Source organism: Dermacentor albipictus, chromosome 8 (genome assembly GCF_038994185.2).
Source record: "Dermacentor albipictus isolate Rhodes 1998 colony chromosome 8, USDA_Dalb.pri_finalv2, whole genome shotgun sequence".
NCBI classification, from domain to species: domain Eukaryota; kingdom Metazoa; phylum Arthropoda; class Arachnida; order Ixodida; family Ixodidae; genus Dermacentor; species Dermacentor albipictus.
The window spans coordinates 107,708,938-107,730,671 of NC_091828.1; the positions used below are offsets into that span (position 1 = coordinate 107,708,938).

Genomic DNA, 21,734 nt, shown 5'->3' on the forward strand with positions numbered 1-21,734 from the left:
CAGTCCCCTATGTTGATACACAAACATAAAGGAATGCTCAAAATAAGACGCCATTATTATTCTTTATTTTTGTGTGCGTGCGCATGCAAAATGCTAGACGAGAGCTATAAGCACTTCAACAGACGGAATACTGGAATGTGGAACGCGGCGGGCACAAGGCGGTCGCGCGAATCAAATCAGCTCGCAAGACTTCTCGGCCCTCATCGCGTCTCCCTCTCTGCACCCGAAGGCGCGCCAGAAGTCCGGGCTGTTCTTCAGCGGCAAGTTGCACTTCTGCTCGGCCGGAATCCACCCGTCCGAGTACAGCCGAGAGGCCCTGCGCGAGCACAACAGGAGGCACTGGTTCATGAAGAACGCCCTGTCGTCGGCGAACTCGTTCAGGCGAGCCCGTCTCAGCCACCGGGGCCACGTCAGCCACCGGAGCCCCGCCCAGAGACCCGAGTTCCGCGCGTACTGGTCTCGGAGGCGCTGCTCGTACGCGGCGAACGCGACAGAGGTCGCCACTGCGGCGCCGATGTCGTCGCCGATGAACCGGGCGTCGAACTGGTACAGGTCTTCGAAGCATCGGACGGCCCGCGAGTAGCCCTCGCGAGTCGCGTTGCTCCACCAGGGTCTCGGGGAACCGGTGCTGTCGCGAAGGCTTCCCCGCTGGTCGATGGCTCCGAAGAGAAGCCGGGAGAAGAGGAACGCCAGTCCGGCGTAGTTGAACACGTCGCGGTGGTCGCCGGACACCTGCGAGCCATAATTACGAGAGCGTGTTTATTTTACCAAAGTGATCGGGCTTTTCTTTCTCTGCGAAGTGTCTCTGGTAAAGCAGTACACGCGGACCTATATGCGACTTCGAAATTTGCGACAGAGGAACTTGAGAAGAGATATCAGAGACCGGGCAACTGTACAGCGGGAAAAGTGTACGTGTAACCTTAAGAGACAGCAAGATGACAGCAGTACATGGATTACAGCATAAACGAGTGTAGCCGATGTTCCAGTTGAAGTTGAAAAGGTGGTACAATCGGGCAGAAAATGTAACGCGTAGGTCAGGTGACTGGTGGTCTGTTAGGGCAGGTGAATGGGTGCCAAGGTGAGGGAAACGCCGACGTGAATGGCGATGGATTATAGGTGACGTAACGAGATGAGGAAACTTGCAGGTATGCGATGAAAATGGGCTGTACGCAAGACCGGGGCAGATGGAGGTTGCTGGCGAATGGTTTTGTCCAGCAGTTGACATGAAACGTAATTATTGGTGGCGATGGCTGGAGCCGCAGCTACTCGCTTTCCCTAATGTGGATGACTTTCTTTTTAAGTGAAAGCTTTACTGGCCGCGAACTTGCGATTTCGCCGTGGCGGTGCTCTGAGGAGGCCCATGACGTCACACCGGGCGCCTTGCCGCGGATATTTCTCTCTCTCTCTCTTGCTCCCTAGTCACTACTGCGCATGCGCCACTAGTAGCGCTGAGCCTCAGGTGTTCCGCCGCTGCGTAGCGCCGCGCCTTTCGCCGCCGCCGTTTGGTATGACATCGCACGAATTCCTCGTCGTTGCGCTCGCCTCCGCTCGCTTCGCCAGCTGTGTAACATGCCTGATAACATGTCGGAGGATTGAAAAGGAGAGCTCGTGTGCGCCGCAACCACCACTGAGGCGGCAGTATGGATAGCGACAATTCTGATAAGTAGGAGGAGGCCTGGAATCGACATCGGAACGAGATGAAGAGGAAACGGATCGCCCAGTAAACAGACGAACAGCGCGCCGAACGACTGGCTAAACGCCGCAACATAGCTAGACAACCAGACTAACCTGGACTTGCAATCAAGATTTACCAAGGCTAATCATGCTATGCCTCAGCTTTCGCTACGTATATCCGGCATAGCCGAGCTAAGCCACAGCCAATTTTTTTTTCCATTGCGTTTTGATGAAACCTTCTCCACCAACAGCGCATTTTCGCAGAACCCTTTTCCTACATAGCGATCGTTTCTACGGTTTGAATTGTCGGTCAAATCTACCTCGCTCTTCCAACTCCCACGCTCCTAATTAGCTGAGACCAGTCCCGAGAAGGAGGTGATCCCGAGTTTGACTCCCTGACCAGGATGATCTTTTTTCAACTTCGAAGCTTTTTCTTTTTAAGAAACCCTAACTTATACGTGTTCTTCTGGATCCTCCTGGTATTATAACGTGATGGAGGCTGATTTTTTTTTCCATTTTCACGAAGCTTCATTCACCTTACGGATTTACGCAGAAGTGAAGGTCGCCGCAACGGCCGCAATTGCCGCTTCTCGATGTGAGTGAAATGAAAAAAAAAAGCGGTTGACGTGCTTCCTGTTATGTGCACGTAAAATTTCGAATTGACAGAATTGTTCAGAAGCGCTCCATTACCACGTCTCCTATACAGCGTCAGTGCAGCCTTTGGGGAGTTCAACCCAACTAATGACTTCTTTCTTCTTTTTCAGAAACGCAATGATTTAAAGGCGCTGTATAGTAAGAGACAACGCGGAAACGAAATTTGACAGGAAAAACTTTCGCGAGTGAATGAACGATCAATGACCTGTAAAGGAACCAAACAATCCGCAGAGCCGATTCTCTATATACTATTATCAGCCGTAATGCAAGTTCGCTTCGCTCGCCTGAAGCACGGGAGGATAGAGCACGGAGCCCATGATGGCGACGCTGTTGTAGACGTCCAGGTAGCGCACCAGGTAGACCGCGGGGGACGTCCACGTGATCGTCTCCGCCGAGGTCTGCCCGCTCGCCGCCGTGACGAGAAGCAGTCGCTGCTTGCAATGCCTGGTCTCCAACAGGGACGGCAAGAAGAACAGCTCTCGGCTCTGCGGGACGCAGCTGCATGTGCGCAGACGCACGAAGCTTGGTTAGAGAAAAAGTTGGTCATCGAGTGCCTCGGTTAGAGGAGGTCATCGAGTGACTCGATTAGAGGAGGTCATCGAGTGCCTCGATGCCACCACCTTTCTTTCCTTCTTATGCCTTCTGTAGCTTATCAAACGTATTGTCGCGGTAATTAAGAGTGACATATTTCACTGTTGTGGACGGGCAATTTGCTAATCACAACCCGAATCATTTTTTTTCTATTTACATTCCGTTTAACAAGCTTCGAGAGTATTTATCGCGCCAGAACGGCCCCGAATAAGAGCAAAAATATTTTGAAATCCATGACGTCACTCACTGCCGTGTACCGACGCTGGGGGTCTGGTGCGAAATAGAAGAAAAATAAATTAAAAATAGGAAAGCTTTTTTTTAAACTTTTTTCCCAGTGAGATCGGGCTCCTACCACGAAATTGACGGAAATACAATGAGCGACTGTATTTAACCCGATGGCGCGCATATTAAAGGCAGCCAGATGGTCTACGTCATTTCGGGGCCCCACCTCTGCGGCATCCTGCATATCCACCCTGTTTGCCATGAAACGCCTGTGCGGAACGAAGTGTGGACAATGCCACGTGCCGAAGAACGTGTTTTGCGGCTGGCCTGAGTGTGTGCCACAGCGGAGGGTGCTTGCCTTGCAGGCATAGAAAGTTATGCGTTACCTGAAGCTGCTATTTTGGCCACACCGTTTTGACGGCACGGCCACAAAAAGAAAGAAAAGAAGGAAGGGAGAGAGAAAAAGAAAGAAAGAGAGAAAGAAAGCAACAGCGATGGCATTATTTGCTCAAGTGTTATTTGCTGAGCACCGGACTGAAGTCGGCACTTAAAAGAAACCACTGCCTCACGTTTTTAACGTAAATACCCATACGTTCTTCCTGTCTTTGTCAAGTTTATCATTTCCAGCACGCCACGGCATACTAGCTCAGGTCGACCTTTCCGCCTTTGCAATATCGTTCCTTTTTTCTGTTTCCTCTTGGGACGTTAAACCGATTTATTTATTTATTTATTTATTTATTTACTTATTTCGTTATTTATTTATCCGATGAATCAGTACCAAATAGGGGTGTGCGAATATTCGAAATTTCGAATACGAATCGAATATTTCGAAGCGTATTCGATTCGAGAAATGCATATTCGTAAATTCCCGAATACTCGAGGACGGCCGAATAATGGTCGAAACGGCTAATATATACGGACAGACTGAATAATTTAGCAATTAACGAATTATACGCTTGCTCCACATTCTCCTAAGAACATGTTTATTCACTGAGAGCTTCACATGATCGGCTCATTATCTGTATGCTCTGCATCAAGACGGCAAGTTGGGCCAGTTGGTTGGCATTCATAGTAAGGTTCGTTACATCACAACACAAAACAAGGACAAATGAAGGTACAAAACGATGACACAGCGTTACAGCACTGGGATCTTAAGTGCTGTAACGAACCTTACTAAGAATGTGTACGCTCTGTCCCAGTCTATCTGCATCAAGGCCATGAGACATGATCAGTTTCGATTTTTTTTTACCAAGCTTTATTCTAGGGCTCTTTCATAACAATATATGATGTACTTTCGGGATTTGTAAGTATGCGCAATAAAATATGCACCTAGAACATGTTACCTGGACCAATGTTGTCACAGTGCATAGAGAGCCTTTACTTTCTGAACATGTTGAGCAGTCAATTTTCCTTCGCGATAATCTGTAACAAGCGTTTACCTGACGGAGCATTACCTTACATTACCTGAGTGCATTACCTAGAATGAGTGCATCTTTAACCTGAAGCAGCCTCGTAAAATGAAATATTATTTTTAAAAGGGTAATAAAGCTATTGTTACCTCGTTTTGCAATTTTTTTAATGGTACACATATATTCGATATTCGATTCGATATTCGAAGACAGTTTTTTGCCATATTCGTATTCGATTCGTATTCGAAAATTTCAATATTCGCACACCCCTAGTACCAAGCAGCACTGAGAGCTCTCATAGGTGCTGTCATGACTTGCTCGGCTCGCCACGCTTGTGTTCACGTCATTGTGTGAAACGGGCATTCAAGATTGCGCATGCTTAGTCACTCTTGTGGACGTAATGTTCTTTTTAAAGCGAAGCTTGTATTTGCTCATAAGTTTTGGTGACTATGTAGTCACCCAAGGACCCAGTTGCTCCCAGAACAGAACATCTGCGGGAAAGGGTGGTTTGATGAGTTGACAGCTGCACCGGCACCGGAGTGTGAGTCATTAGCAAGGATTCCAGCTGCATAGGCGCGCGCTCACCCCACGCGCGCAACCAATCAGAGCCGTTTCGCTTCCGCCGGGGAGGTAAAGGGCAGGAAAGGGTATCGCGCGCACTGCGCCGGCATCGTTTGGGTTCAGTTCATTTTCGGAAAACGGATGTGACGGCCGAGCGTTGTGCGTTCCCCCAAGGACCCGGCAGCCTTCGACGAGCAGCGGCCAGAAACTCGCCCGCGAAAGCGCTCGCCGCCGCCGCGTCGCGGTCCAGCCATCAAGGCTTAAATATAGTCCGACGCAGCGTGAGCGCGCGCACACGTTACGTCACCACGGCGAGAACAACACCGCCTATAGTTCGACCGATAGTTCGACGCACTGGCGCCGCCAACGTAACCGGACGCGGCCAACGCGCTCCGACGCTCACCCGCGTGCCGATAACGCCAGACTATAAACACGCCTTCAGAGCCGGCCGTAGCTAGGCAATCCGGCAGCAACACGGAAGATCCCGTTCTGAGGGAGTGGGAGACCGAAGCAGTCCGGCACCGTTACCCGTAGGTTACTCAACTGTGATGAAAGTCCAGTGCACTCAGGACAAGCTTCGCTTACCCCCATATTCCTGTAGGGGAAGGGTAGGTCATGAGGAAGGCAGCGAAATGCAACCAGAAACGCACGCAAAACGAGCAATAGAAGCAAACGACCTATTCGAAACGTGGGAGGCCAAGCTAACCCTCGGGGACCTGGAAGAGCAGCGACAACTCGTCGCCAGGGCCAAGAGGGCAGTCAAAGCCAGAGGGTTCCTGGACTAAGGAGCCATCCCACCTTAGGGTGATACCCGGCCTCGCTCGGGACACTGTTTCGTTTAATTAACGTTTCTCTCTCTCTCATTCTCTATTGCCGCTCCTGCCTGGGCCTGCCAAGGGGTGGCATTATTGTATTGGTAAAATAAATAAATAACCGGCCGTGCAATCGATCGATCGATGAATCATTGGCGGCTACGTACTCACTCGTAGATGCGTGCAAACGCGCTCGCGTTCCAGATGAGCGCCGGCGCGGGAACGACGCCCTGCACGAGGCGTATCTTGTCGTCGGCGAACCGACGCGCCGCTTCGTCCATCCACGTGCTGCGGCCGATGCGCTCCCGGTACGATCGCTTCGAGGCCTCGAAGAGCTCCTCGATGAGGGCCAGGTCCCAGGCGGCCTCGTCCGCGAACGGCTTGCCTGCCGCCAGCGGCATGAGCTCGTGGACCTGCGGGGCGCGCGCTGAACCTGAAGGTTCCTCAAACCCTCAAGGTAACCCTGAAAGTCCGAACGGATTTCAAGAGGATCGTGGCAGCGAACTTGCGTTTACACGACGTCAGCTAATAGATCACGAGAATGAACGTCTTTGCACTTAAGGGACAGGTTCCGGGAAGCCAGTTCCGGTCTTTCAGAATCCGTTGGATTAGCGATCCCAAACGAGGCTTTTGTGCGAGACGTGTTGGGGGAATCATTATCATCGTCGGGAGCAGCAGCCTAATCTGTGTCCACTTGGAAAACGAAAACTGACGAGAAGATTCTCTGACGCCAGTATCTAAAGTCCGGCTCACGCTCAATCCGTACGGCCTTCACCACTGTCTTCCGCATGTCACGAGCACGGGCGCAGGCGCGTCTTGAAAACTGCGCATGTCACATACAGATGCACAAATTTCGGTTTTGCACTGGGTCCGCACGAGCTGTGTAAAAAAAAAAGCCAGAACTTTTCCTTTGCGTGCGACGTGTGCTGTTTTCCGCACGTCCGCACGCGTACGGACGGTGTACGGCGGGACATGTATGGAGTGAGCATCAGTCGGCCCCGATGGAAGCGCAGGTGTGGCGGTTCAACCGGCGCGGTAATTTTATTGCGAAAGCAATACCGCTCGCACTTTCGGCCCATCCGTGGCCGTGGCGCCTCCTTACACAGCTGCGCGTCACGTGACCGTATGACGTCACGGCAGACCGAGAGACGGGGCCCCAGCTCGCGGCATCGATGGTGGAGGCGAAGCCTTACGCGCTGCTGCTGCGGCGCTACCAAGAGAGGGCGCTCGCTGGTGTGACGTCACGCTAGGAGGATAAATGGGGCTACAGCTCGGCTCCTCGCAGTGGTCGGCGCGCTGCCTTGCGCTATGTCGGATGATGTATAGCCATAAGTTTAACAAAGGGCAACCATGTCCACACCATTAGCCGAACCAAGGCGCAGCCAAGGCTATTGCTTTCGCAATTTTCGAGGCTTAACCAAGCTAAGCCTTTAGTCAATTTTTTTCCAAGCATTGTCCTTGTGGCTTTTGAACGGATTTCCTGACTTAGCAGATTGAAGGTACTTCAACGAAATATCGAGTTGTAAATGCCAGAAATCGCAATAGTTAAACATGTATACGCGTAGAGTCGTTGCCATGCCGTGTTTAGAAAAATACGACTGCTTCGAAGCAGACAAACATAAAGCGTAGTAAGCCAGGCCACATGAACACCTGAACTGACAAGTATGAAGAACAGACAAATCCATATCTAAGGCCCATATTCCGAATGCAGCTCAAAGGTCGTCAGAGTTCCCCATAGGAACCTCTGTGTAGAAATCTGTGGTCTCTCCCGGCTATCTCCGATTTCCCTGTTTCGCGTCAGCTGACTGCAGTTGACAGCACTTAATTATCTTCTGGCCTCTACGACTGCGTTTATCTTGGAACCGATTTTGTTGATATACATATCTTGATTTCGGCTTTAGTTGCCTGAATGCTAAGAATTCGGAATTTGTTGATTTTTTTTACTTATTATTACCGTGATTCAGCGTTTTGTTTAGTAACGTCCAATTATGTACCGCACTATACATCCAACGAGTTACACGTGTTTTATAAACACACCTTGGTTTTATTCAACATTAAATTAGTATTTTGATGAGTCCCTTACAATATTATTACTCATTAACTATTTATGCTCGCCCATAATTCTACTGCTGTTGCATTCTCATTACTTCTTTTCAAAAATGTTTGCTTTCTTGCCTGTGTGCGTGAGTAAAGTTAAACCTTACATGACCTGCCCAAGTTCATTTGGTTCCCTGCATTTCAACGATAACCGTTGTCGATAACACCGTTGGCCAACTCGAAGACAATTGTACAAATGCATCCGCCAATTACGTTCTGTCTTTTGTATGACGGAATGGCGGAGGCATACTTTGAATATCGAGATCTCTCACTATGACTATGGTTCGGATCTCGGAGGCATGCACGTAAAGTAGATACAACGCAGTTTGGTGCACCGAGCTTGTACTGCACTCTTCGGCGACTGTCATCAAGTATATATAATTGCGGTGAGACCTACGTTTGATCTGCAATGCACAATGCTGTCTTCCTGTCGCTCGACGTTAAGCCAATCGTTTTCTCTTTCGGTTGCTCTTTGCGCCGGTATTCAGGCTGGTAATCTCACCGCGCTGAAGCACCGGTACTCGTGTTCCGGTTCGCTCGACAGCCTCAGTTCGGGAGCATCCGGTGCGACGGTCCATGCGAGCCTGCGCAGCGTGTACCAGCTAAGGTACATGGGAACCACGTTCGGCTTCTGCGCGTTCACTTCCTCCAGAAGGCGCTGCAGAGCCACCAGGAAGCGCACATTGGCCACGGCGATTACGTCACTTCCGCGGACCTTGAAGTACGGGCGCGTCACGCTGTTGAGGGCCTCCAACCACGCGGATGTCTGCGTCGTCACAACATGCAGAGTATAGCAGAATCATCATCATCATCAGCCTAGTTACGCTCACTGCAGGGCAAAGGCCTCTCCCATACTTCTCCAACTACCCCGGTCATGTACTAATTGTGGCCATGTTGTCCCTGCAAACGTCTTAATGTCATCCGCCCACCTAACTTTCTGCCGCCCCCTGCTACGCTTCCCTTCCCTTGGAATCCAGTCCGTAACCCTTAACGACCATCGGTTATCTTCCCTCCTCATTACATGTCCGGCCCATGCCCATTTCTTTTTCTGTGATTTCAACTAAGATGTCATTTACCCGTGTTTGCTGCCTCACCCAATCTGCTCTTTTCTTATCCCTTAACGTTACACCTATCATACTTCTTACCAGAACAAGCAGAATATGGATCGCTTATTAGCGCCAGGTTGCAGAGCCTTTCGCAGAAAAAGTGCTGTAGGGTAAGAGACCCTGCACGTCTGCGAACGCTGTCGCTCGATCATCATTCTTAATGAGTCGACACGGAGGATGGCAGTTGCCTGCTACAGTGGCTCGGAGGCTACGCGTAGCCTCCGAGATCCGGTAGTGGGCACAGCTCCAAATCTCGGAGGACAACTAGGCGAATCCGTTCTGCAGAAACCCGCAGGTTGTGGCGAGTTTCCGCAAAATAGAGAACAAGTTGTCACTCACCCGGAAGCAGCCAGCTAAACAAAGGGAACGTCTGCGTCTACCAGACCCTGGTTGACAAAATGGTAAGATTCACGTCCCTGAAGCTACGAATGAAACCCGACACAGGTATTTGTCGTAGAAAGCTTCGTTGTTGAAAAACAAAATTCGTTCCAGTACGGCGAACAGGGGGCCAAAGCCTTTTCTGTGCGGTTGCTCTTCCATGTGAACGAACTGTCGAGGAGGCTATAGCAGATCACATAGCAAGGCTGAATTAGTCGAGAACTCAAAGCAGAAAACATGGCAAATTGACTCTGCTTAAGCTCGCAAGGTTTAGGAGCGTTCATGAAACCAAAAATGGTCATCCACCCGTTTGTAGCAAAAAGAAAGAGATAAGCCCCTTCATACATTTTTTGTAAAATATAAAACAACGAGACCCTGCAATCGGCAGATTCTACTTTTTTCTTTATTTGAATAGAGATAGCCTAGCCGAAATCACTTAAGAGGTGCTGAGTATAACGTTGTCTGCGTTCTCATCTAAAGCTTTCTCTTAATCGTTTGATTATCAGGTTCTCTTTTAGGGAGGGGGGTGAGGCACACCCAGCGTCGTCTTTTTTTTCTCGAGCATTATAAAATGACGAAAACGGTCTATTATTGGTTGAGGAGAAATGACAAAATTACACGGATAATGACAATTATCGATGCTGTCCTCACATTCTTATCTGACAAAAGGAATGTCAAAAGGAACACGGCAGGACAGATACGCGGAAACGTACCAGTACGTCAGTGAAGTTGAATGGGTTACTGAACCTGATGCAGTTGCAATCACATAATGTCCTCCGCAACTCCCTGTCACCACTTATGCGCCGTTCCTCATAGTTCGCTCCGTAGCTTTGGTATTTGCAAGAGCCCGTCAGTGACACGATTGATGAACGTTCAATAGGCCGTCCCTCTCGAATTCTCTCAAGCCTTGCCTGAAACCCGGGTGCCATTTGGGCGAGCTCGTTGATCGTCCCTGACTCTCCGCCACTTCTGTAGACGTTGGTCATCCGCAGCACTTCGTCGTCGGCCTCGAATACAGATTCCACCAGCGATCTGGTGACCTGCAGAGTTGCCTTGATTGCAAAGGTCCTGCAACTCAACAAGTTCCCGCGTCTATCAAAACAAGGGAACGCTTTTTGCGGTATAGCTGCGACTCTTAAAGAAAGTGGTCTTTGTAGTCAGAATTCTTAACTCGGGTAGAACTTAAGATGGCAGGAGAAGCCCCGTCCAGATGGCCAAAGCGCGGCAGCCGTTTGCTCCGCGACTAAAGAAATAGCCCCGCTGACGCGACTCCGCCCAGTTCGAAGCGCGGGCGGCCATTGTTCTCCGTGGGCGGGGTCACCCGGCCGTCCGGCTCATGACGTCAGTCTAGAGTGCGCGCACATTGGCGGAGGTTCGTGTGCATCCACCTTCGAGGGGCGCATGCCGGTGCCTTCTAAAGCTGTACCCTGCCATAGTTGCCACACTATTTACTACATCGGTATAACTGCATCGCTAGAGTTAGTATCGAATCACTCACTAAAACAAGGTAGTCACTGTTACTAACGGGTCTCTGCTACCAACTGCAAACGCCACAAATGAACATATTGAAGGGGCAGCGCAATGTGACGAAGACAGAAGGCAGGAACACACAGGATAGCGCTGAACTCACAACTAACTCTATTCGAAGGCATACGCAAACTTATATCATCATCATCATCATCATCATCATCATCATCATCAGCCTAGTTACAACCACTGCAGGGCAAAGGCCTCTCCCATACTTCTCCAACTACCCCGGTCATGTACTAATTGTGGCCATGTTGTCCCTGCAAACGTCTTAATGTCATCCGCCCACCTAACTTTCTGCCGCCCCCTGCTACGCTTCCCTTCCCTTGGAATCCAGTCCGTAACCCTTAACGACCATCGGTTATCTTCCCTCCTCATTACATGTCCGGCCCATGCCCATTTCTTTTTCTGTGATTTCAACTAAGATGTCATTTACCCGTGTTTGCTGCCTCACCCAATCTGCTCTTTTCTTATCCCACACAACCATAAATGAAGAGTTTTTTTTGGCTCACCCGAGCGTCCGAGAAGCCTTCTACGTACTGTCGTATTCGCGTCAGGTACTCCGGGCCGAGATTCCGGCGCTCTCGGCGCCAAGACTTGAGCTGAGAACTGGGCGAGAGCCACCAGCGAGGTCGGCCGCCAGCCGCCCTCGGCGTCGGCAGCAGCTGCAGCTCGAAGATGGCGTTCAGGTCCCAGCTGCGATAAAGAGTAGTTATTCGACAATGCAGAGAACAGCCACGCTGGTGTAATAGACCTTTTCGCTGTTTACGAACGTAACACCCTGGACGGCTTCCACATTAGCCCATTGACGTAGCCCTCTAAATTTAGCGGGAGTACGGTAACAGGGATGAGTGTCCGGAGGGCGTTGGAACAGAAGTGTGAATGTTTTCAGCACGTTACCTCTGCACATATAATCCCAGTCTTACAAGTCAAGTTATAGCCGTTAGGCATACACAAAAAAAAAGTATTAGTCTCGGGGCATTGAGCGCCTTTCTTTTATCTGAAAACGTTGAAAAGACACTTTCCGTACGTCGAAAAAAACTTCGACACATGCCTTTTTGTTCCGGCGTTGTATAGACTGATAAGCCACGGGACCGGATTTTTCTTAAAGCCGAAGGCTCGCTACTGTTATAGCGCACGCTATAGTAGCGCCGATACAAGCATCTCAGCTAAGAGAATAATAATAAGCATGGTCTATACGCTGTTTGCCACACACCGGGTTCTCGTACGTACAATTGCGCGGTGCCAGGACGCGAATCGAACGCTCAACATACTGTTCGGCAGCAGAACGCCACCCGGCCACCACGGCGAAGATTGCCAATTAAACCGAGCCTTCTAATGAGCAGACCGGCCACAAGGGGCGTACTTGAGGCGCCTTTTCTAAAACCCCTTAAACTTCGTAAAGTAGCGACACTCTCCTCCTCCGCCTTCACTCGTCCTCGTTTCTCCTCTCTTTCTCGCTCCCTCCTCGACCGTGGCGGCGCCTACAGTGCTCGCGCGTAGCAACGGCGCCAACATGCGATCCTCGCCACTCCGTAGACGCTTCTCGAGCAAACATGGCGCTGATGCACGGCGCGAGGGCCCACGTGATGCTATTAGGCCAATAGCGACGCGGCGTCGGCCTCGGCCAGAGCGCGCGAGGAGGAGGCGGCATTCTTCAAAGCGTGGCACTACTTTACGATGTTTAAGGGGCTTTAGTCTTTTCAGCGTATACCGACGGCCGTCCGTCGGCGCGTAGAATACGCGCTGTGCGATGAGCGTGCTGTAATCCCATGCAGCCCTCCATGTGCACAATGTGAGCAATAAAAAACAAGGGGTGGGGGGCTGTTATGCAACTCAAGCGCGTTAACGTCAGCGTAATGAGGTTCACTTTTGGAACAAGTATATAAGGGAAGACTCGCGATTAAGTCATTCTGACGGAAGCAAGTGGCATACGAGTATTGGACGCTCGAAGTAAATTTAGTCGTTGGTCCTTTGTTTACAGCTGCCTGTCACACACACAAAAAAACTGAGCCTGCCTGATTACGTTTCTCCTCACTCGGCTCAAAGGATTCGTCACGGGAGTGACAATTCGTCTATATTAATCCGATATATTATTATTCTGGCACTGGCTTCAGCGTGTAATTGATCAACCAACTGACTGACTGGCTAAATGTCACTGTAAAGCTTCCCTTGACTGGGATGGACAGGCTAGGCTTTCTGTTTGAATTTCATCTTCTTGAAACCTAAGCTTATTGGATCTATAAATTAACAGACTTCATGTCACTGCAACACCTCCTTCTATTTGAGATGACGTGCTGGGATTCACATCTGAATTTTCTTTTCCTAAAGCTTAAGTGATTGATTGATCGATCGATCGATTGATTGATTGATTGATTGATTGATTGATTGATTGATTGATTGACAAGCCGAACTTCCTACTGACCTCAGCGACATGTTCACCATGAGGCTTATAAGGCCTGACGTCTTCATGGTCGTTGGCTGGGGCCAAGTGAGCCCCATGCTGGCCATGAACGCCAACAGCACTTCCGGTCTCGGCGGACGCCGCGACAGCAGGAGGCACTTCTGCATCAGCAGCGCCGCCTTGTGGACGGCATTCATTTCCCCCACCACGGGCACCTCGACGTGTCTCAAGAGCGTCGCCGCGTTTCTCCGTGCTGTCAGAGCCAGCTGGATTGGGCGAATGGTGGCGAGATTTTAGTATTGCCGTTTACGTCCGGCACGTCATGAACAAGCAAGCAAGCAGAGAGACGGACGGACGGATTCACCATTTCCGCTACCTCGGGAATGGTGAGTAGTGTATGAACTTGTCTAGTCTGTCTTCACTCCTCCTCGTTTCTTCTCTCTTTCAAGCTCCCTCCTCGACGTTACGCCGCCTACACCGCTCGAGCGAAAATGGCGCTGAAGCACGACTGTAAACAATCGAAGCCGGCGCAAGGGCCCACGTGATGCCATTAGGCCAATAGTGACGCGGCATCGGCCAGAGCACGCGAGGAGATGGCGGCATTCTTAAAAGCGTGTCGCTACTTTACGAAGTTTAATGGGTTTTAGGGGGAAGGGATTCATTCCTCCTCGGGCGGTGCATGCAAACGCAGGCGTATCGCTTTGAAGGAGAGAGAGGGCTGCCGCCGTGTGCTATGCCTCACTTAACGGCGGAATCCAAATCGCCGGAAGCGGCTTCAGCTCGTTTCTGACTGAGGGAAATGCATCACATGTAAATGCAGTCGCATAATTACCGTTGATGAGCTAAGGAATGCGACAAGTTACCGCCGCATTCACGTAAGCGCGGCTGTAGAGACCTCAGCGCAGTATACTATATTCGAAGCTGATTGTCAGCGTCGACTGTGGAAGGTCGAGGGTTCTCTATAGAGGCCGCTGCCAACGATTACGCACCGGTTAAACAATGGCGCCGGACGCGCCCAGCCCGACACTCGGCCTTCTTCGCGGGTGTACAGCCAGGAAAAGGGAGGCCTCGCCTTGCACATGCCCTCAAATCTCCTTGGTCGCAAGGCTCTCTAAAAGAGGGCCTGGCAACGTACACTGCGGCAATTTCCATACGACATTCCACAGTGCCTAATAGTTGCGGACGCCCTCTGATTGGGGAGATTGCAGGGAGGTCTTAGAAAAATTAGGTAAAATAAAAATATATTCGAGATGCACTCTTGAATGCGCGGGTTGTCGTAAAACCACCGAACCTAAGAGAGAGAAAGAAAAAAACCTCAGTGCTCTTCCACTCTGTGAAGGATGACCAGCGAAGCTATTTATGTGGGCCCCTTAATGGCGAACTGCACCTCCGCCGCGGGTCAGCCCGACATTGCACTATCTCCGGGATCGGTCCATGTATGGGGAGGGTTTTTTTTTTTTGCTTACGACATGAAAACTTCCTTGGATGGTAGAGGCATACAGCTCCGCTGTAAAAATGGTGCTCCTACAAGCGCACCACTGCTTTAGTAAGGCGTATAGTTTTCTGAAAGCGTTCGGCCATTCGCCTACATTGACAACTGTCTGTGCTTACAGCACAACTATCTTTTTATGCAAAGCATATTACTAGAGCTCAACCCAGCTCCTCAGGCGCGGCGGTGTCGCCTTCAATACCACGTGACACCGTGACGTCACGACAGAGGAGAAACGGGGCTCCAACTCGCGCCGTCGCTCGCGGCGTCGCGGCGGTATATAAGCAGCTGCGCTTGCCTCTGCTAGACACTCACGAGGTGAGATGCCTCCTGGAGACAGAGCTGCTCGTTAGAATGAGAAGCGAAGGTTGCAGCGTGCTACAGAGACTGTTTCTAGGTGGCTTTGCTACGGCGCAGCGACTACGCGCCCCGCATCGGACGCGGTGAGCGTCGAGCAACGCAGCGTTCGGCGCGACAACGAAATGTGCGCCTGAGCAAGCGCCGCACGCCTGAGCCGACGCCGACGACACCGGCTTTTCTGCGACACGAGCTCCTTAACGCTGTCGCGTTAAAATAAAGGCTAGTATGCTTCGCATCCTGGGCTTAACCTTAGCTAAGCCACAGCCATTTTTTTTACATTGCATTGGAGCGATTCACGATCGTAATCCAAATTATTTCGCACTTTCGCGTCGCTCTATAGCGAGCACTGTCATAGTTTTACCTCTTCGACGAGGGTCAGCTTCTCGCCCGCCCGCCGCAGCCAACCGTCGCACACGAAGCGGTAGAAGTTGTGGCACGGCTCCACCGACCGGTTCAGGGACGCCAGCAGCGTAGGCTGCTCGGACACGTCGACCAGCGTGCTGCCGCTGAGGCGGCCGCCCCTGAAGAAGGGCGCGTTCTGATTGCCGCCCGCCCAGTACGCGACGAGTCCCACGATCAGCGGCACGGCGACGCAACACGATCCGGTGCAGCAGCAGCGCCAGCGCCAGCGCTTGAGGAGAACCCGGGCGTAGTAGACGCCCGACGACGAACCGCCGCTCCTGCTGCCGGTGTCGCTCGGACGGCCAACGCTGCCATGCACGAAATGCAGGACGTTATAGAGAGTATGCACGTGACGTCACCGAATGCCATTTTGTTGTCCAGGGGAGGTATTCTGTAAGAGTCCACCTAGTGGACATGTCCATTTCGTCTGCTATTGAAGTACTAATTGGCTGGGCTGCACTGCACGTCTGCAGCACAAGGCGCCATAGCCAATCAGCACTTCAGAAGCAGATGAAATGGACATGTCCACTAGGTGGACTCTTGCAGAATACCTCCCCTGTTCACAGCCTCCTCTGTGCTACTGGAGACAAGCGCATGGTGCCAACGCGCAGCTTTGCGCCGTGCTGGCTATGCAACAATATGGCGGCTTCGATGACGTCAGTGCACAACCCCTATAGTCGGTGACAAGTAAAAAAAAATGTGGGTAAGATTCGTCCCCAACCGCTCCCCTAAGAAAAATATACTGCAGAATGTTGCTAGTGGGACTGGTCGGGGCATTTTGTGCGAGCATTTTGTTACGTGTTTTTACTCTGCGCGGTCGGCCATTTTTGGTCACGCCATGTTTCGGTCACGCGGACTACAACGGATTTTCGCTCAGTGGGGCACATAATGCCTGCGCGTTAAAAAAATAACGTAGGACTAATTTCCACTTCCCAACTTCGTACCCAAACACCGCCGGTTGTGGTTCAGTGTGACGCCACAGAGGGTCGGCAACAGTGTTTAAAAAAACGTCAGTTAAAGAAAAACTGACGCTGGAAGTGCGTCATTGCTGAAAGAAGCTCGACACTGATGAGGCGTAAAGGGAATAAATTTGACTTATTGCTCTGCTTTGCTTTTCCGCGTTTGGACAAATGCGAAACTGTCGCACGTCGAAGAGCCACTGATTCAGCGTCTGCTCCAAGGAACCAAAAAGCGCTGTCAAACGCAGGTGGATTGAAACGAGTAACGCATGGGCTGAAACTCCGGCCCTCCGTAGCTTTCCCTTCACTGCCGCAGATGCGAGTGTAGACCCTTTTTGTCCACGTTGTGGCATCGGTGCGTCCTAGACCTCAGAAATATTCCGGTCATGCATTCTGAACAGTCAAGTTGGCCAAGCAAAAAATAGCATTTTTTTTTCTTTTTAATGTACTATAGGCACCTGCTCCTGATGTGCTCAGATGTAAGGAACGTACACCATCCATCGAACTTATGCAAGCAGCTTCCTTGTTCCATTTAGGAGCTAAATTTACTTTTCAATCTTTCTATCACACAAAGCAAAACTGGCGCCAGCTGGAGAGTTCTATATATTAATAGGCTACTGTAGCTTGTTCCGTTTGAGAGGTCCTAACCCATATACCAATCTATGCCGCATACAACAAATAAAGGTGGCTAATGCTCCTGGCGTTGTGATTGTAGTTTAGTCAGTAAATTCGTCATTGTTTCTATTGGTATCGAAAGGAGCAAACCTTCATGAAATCCTTAATTAACCACCAGAGTATCCTGGCAGGCTGTTAAGCATGTTATGCCTCAACCAATTCATTATGAGTCGGCTGAATGCCCGTATGAAAGCGTGTATTTCTGGTGATTATCAAGCTATATTAAAAGGCAGCATTTTACACTTAATTTCCTTCCACGAAGAAACATGGGAGTGAATGTTTGTCACGTTTAAAGTGACTGTTTGGTCTGAACCACTGCAGCGAATGTGTTTGTTTCCTCGTGTGTTACGTTACAAGTAATCAGAGGGCGCGATGGCCACCTCTAGAAGCGCCGGCGCTGCAACAGTTCTTGCGTCGAAAGTGGGATCACGTGACGTCACTTCGGCGCGACGAGAGCGGGCGCGGTGATTTCATCCCCCGATTTAGGAGGCTAGTTATTATTGATGCGCAAGCGTCAAATGGCTCATTGAGCGAAAAAGCCTGCGTCTATCGTCTGGAGCAGTGAAACGGCCCTTGAATTCCCGCTGGCTGCGACGCCACGTCACGAACGCGTCAGGTGCTGCGTGAGGAGAGAGTCTTTCGTCGCGCGGTACGTCGGTGGCAAGCGGCGTTAGCACCGCAGGCTGCTGCTGGTTGCTGGCTCGGCAAGCATGTGCCGCTGTAGCACTTTACTCGCAGCGAAACACTCGAGAAAAGGCTCAGCGGCGTTCAATCGGACATAATGCTTTCGCATTGACGACTCATAAGGAGTGCTTAGGCGTCCTGGAATTCTTAAAAAAAATATTTTTCATACTTCATGAACCTTGCCCCTTTTCGTTGAAGAGTGTGTTCATCGCGCAGTGTATGCAGGGAACGCCGGGATTTGTTCTTTTGGTAAGATTGTTCGTTTAGAACGCAGCGATAAGACATGGTCTATGCAAAAGTCTATGAAAGAAGAATGATAGGTGTAACGTTAAGGGATAAGAAAAGAGCAGATTGGGTGAGGGAACAAACGCGAGTTAATGACATCTTAGTTGAAATCAAGAAAAAGAAATGGGCATGGGCAGGACATGTAATGAGGAGGGAAGATAACAGATGGTCATTAAGGGTTACGGACTGGATTCCAAGGGAAGGGAAGCGTAGCAGGGGACGGCAGAAAGTTAGGTGGGCGGATGAGATTAAGAAATTTCCAGGGACGGCATGGACACAATTAGTACATGACCGGGGTTGTTGGAGAAATATGGGAGAGGCCTTTGCCCTGCAGTGGGCGTAACCAGGCTGATGATGATGATGATGATGATGATGATGATGATGATGATGATGCAAAAGTGAACTGGTCAGAGGTCTTCTGCGGCAGCCTTAATGGGTTAGAGACCACTTCTCGGAGTTTTCGCTCCGAATGCAAACCTCGCACAACTAGGATTTCCGCGACCCATTCTCGAACGCCATACAGCTTCCAAAAAATCCGTCCACACTGAGTTGCAGATGAGGACAGCCATTTATGCGGTCGCATTCACACGATAGCCATTTTTTATACGATCCACGTATACAAAGTGTATGCGTCAAAACTTCTTGGAGCAATTTTTTATTTTTTCGGGGCGGTGTTCTGGCCCCGCATAGCATAGCACACGCATCCTGCGCTACGCGGGGTGCCACCGCTTCTCCAATCGCTTTTCCTACCCTTGCCTACAGCCTCTCCACGAGTCATTTCGACAAACAGATCTCGTATTCCGAAATCTCGCGTGCGCCGCGCGTTTAAGTCTGTGCACTCTAGCCCCTTGCAAATAGTTTCGCCCGCGTGGACCTTTCGCGAATGGCAAATCGACGTCGCCAGTTCCGCGACAGTGGCCTCCTTTAACGACGAGTCGCTCCTTGTGTGACGTGCGTGGCTGCGCGCCTAAGGGCAACACGTCGTCGTCTCGATGTCTGGCACGTGCATAACATTAGGATGTCGCGCCAGCAACGGCCTCGGCATTTTTTTCCTGCTCGATTCGCTTCCGCCGGAGTTCCGTGCTGAACGCCGTCGGAGTTGACAGCGTGCCACCGGCATATTATGTTTTTCGCCGTCGTACTACAGACTCCCTCCACACTCACCTAGAGGGCTCGTGCAACGCGCTACAGCGCAAGTAAAGAGTAATGCCAAAGCAATTGCCAAGGCGGTGAAGGTCCACGCGCTGAAGACTCTGTGGCTTACGTGTCTAGGTGATTGGCGTTGCTCACGAAGCGTTGTTTTTAAGCGAAGCAGCAAACGCGAGAGTATTGATTTTTTTTCGTCTCGCAGCGCGCTGTTCTGGCGCTCTAGGCAGAACTGTCGACGTCTGTATCATGATCGATGAAGAGCACGTGGTCTTTGCCCACACCTTTCCCCGGTCTCCGCAAAGACTGGCGAACGCGGTAAACAGAATTTGACACCAAGAACGGCGCCCCTCTCTCATTCGCCCCCCTCCCACCTCCTAACCCCCAAGAAAGAAAGAAACTAAAAGAACCAATCCCGGTTGCTATCCGAAATTATGTTCAGCACGATTTAGTATGCGGTTATTTGTGACACTATGTTGCACCGCGGGTTATTGGCGGCGCTTCCCTTCGCCACCGTCCCTTACCAGTACGAGGGAGCCAACAAGTACTTCGAGTACCGTTTCCTCAAGGGCCAGTTAGGAACCCATTGCAGCCTCTAAGACCGCCTGCGGGCGCTGCAGACCCAGCGCGTAAAAGGACAGAGTCAGCGTGTTCGACCAGAGGTGCAGCGTCTCAACGACAGCGTGTCGAAACGCTAGCAGCCACGAGGGAAGAATGCGACAGCGCTCCCATTACCAGCGGTACCACCGGTACCATCGGTACCACGGCACGGTGGCACGGCGTCCCACAGTGCAGTTTCTGCAGCTGTGTTATCTTGCACCATCTTCGCGACTGGCCCACGAAAACAGTGGGACAGCTGCAAGAAATCGCGGCTAGTCTCCCAAGCAATCTAAAGGCTTTAAAGAACACGCAGATCCGACGTGCTGTTGGAATCTAAATGACGCGAAACTTGTTACAGTTTCAGAGTCGCAGCAGCAGCAGCAGCAGATGACACCAGCCCAGCATCGTCGCCTGCAGCTGTCGATGTCGTCTGTGTCGCGAAGACGAGGGCGACGTACGATGCTTGTTGAGGGAAGAATGTTGACGAGAAGGGTTTAGCGCAGAGAAGTACGCCACACATCTAAATACACGTACATGCATTTATGTAAATGTACATATGTGCATAGAAGCCTTAGATAAGGCTTCTATGCCTTATCTCTCTCTTATCTCTCTCTTATCTCTCTTATCTTCTATGCCTTATCGTGATTTGGCCAGACATTGCCAAATCACGACTGGAAGCTTATCCCTGTCGTTGAAGTGAACAATGTACTATCATCGCATTCTTCCTGCGTTAACATACGAGGCAGGAACTTGGAGGTTGATAAAGAAGCTCGGGAACAAGTTCAGGACCGCGGAAAGAGCGATGCAACGAAAAATGTTAGGCGTAACGTTAAGAGACAGGAAGAGATCGGTGTGGATAAGAGAGCATACGGGGATAGCTGATATTCTAGTTGACATTAAGAGAGAAAAATGGAGCTGGGAAGGCCATGTAATGCGTAGGGCTGATAACCGGTGTACAGTTAGGGTTACAGCATGGGTGCCAAGGGAAGGGAAGTGCAGTCGAGGAGGGCAGAAAATTAAATAAGTGGGTGATGAAATTAGTAAATTTTCAGACGTTAGTTGGAATCGGCTACCGCAAGACATGGGTAATTGGATATCTCTGCGAGAGGCATTCGTCCTGCAGCGGACATAAAAATAAGCTGATGATGGTAATGATGATTCCTTGTGCTCCAGTCCCACATTCCCATTCTAAAGTATTGACCAAGAGTAGGCACACCCAATGGCACACGACCATATGACCCATGTTCGGCCAGCACTCTCAAAGTGGGGAGAGTGAAGCAAAGAAAATAATTTGTTTTCACTTGCTCGTCAGATGTATCCTGAAGTAAATTGGCAGTTCAACGCACGCGCGCGTTTTCGCAAATACAGGGCATAACGGAACTCTAGGCAGAAGAAAAAGTGCCGCTGTTTGCAAATCTTTTTTTCTTGTAGCAAAACTTCAGAATGTAATGAAGGCACAGTACCTGTCGTCAAGAGTAGACGCCTCGCTTTGCGCTTTGCCGCTACTGCTGTTCGACAATTTCATCTTCTTCGTCTTCCCTCTTGGCATGATTAGGTTACCTCACTTTTAATGCGACAGCGCTAAAGGTCCCATGTTGCAAAGAAAAAAAAAACAATTCAATATTGACATCGGACGTCGCTTCGCGAAAAATCATTCCGAACCACAACCACGCAAGTCATCCGAGTGGCTCAGAGATGT

At 50.5% G+C, this 21,734-nt stretch overlaps 2 protein-coding genes across 10 annotated transcripts in view; one reads left to right on the forward strand and one right to left on the reverse strand.

The window, feature by feature from the left end:
- Positions 1 to 21,734, forward strand: part of LOC139048971 (kinesin-like protein KIF19) — a 214,136-nt gene that overhangs the window by 44,562 nt on the left and 147,840 nt on the right. The window lies entirely within an intron of this gene.
- Positions 47 to 21,627, reverse strand: LOC139048539 (neprilysin-1-like). 4 transcript variants are annotated; one of them, XM_070522942.1, is made up of 9 exons: positions 21,499 to 21,627; positions 15,646 to 15,994; positions 13,457 to 13,701; positions 11,544 to 11,727; positions 10,416 to 10,544; positions 8,523 to 8,786; positions 6,095 to 6,336; positions 2,613 to 2,826; positions 47 to 732 (listed from the first exon to the last, which is right to left on the reverse strand). In XM_070522942.1, exons 1-9 carry the CDS (start codon positions 21,582 to 21,584, stop codon positions 172 to 174), a joined length of 2,274 nt encoding a protein of 757 aa, XP_070379043.1. In that variant the 5' UTR covers positions 21,585 to 21,627; the 3' UTR covers positions 47 to 171. The 4 variants fall into 4 exon arrangements, with proteins under 4 accessions (XP_070379043.1, XP_070379044.1, XP_070379045.1 ...); XM_070522943.1 differs by lacking the exon at positions 10,416 to 10,544; XM_070522945.1 differs by lacking the exon at positions 2,613 to 2,826 and having other exon boundaries at positions 266 to 732.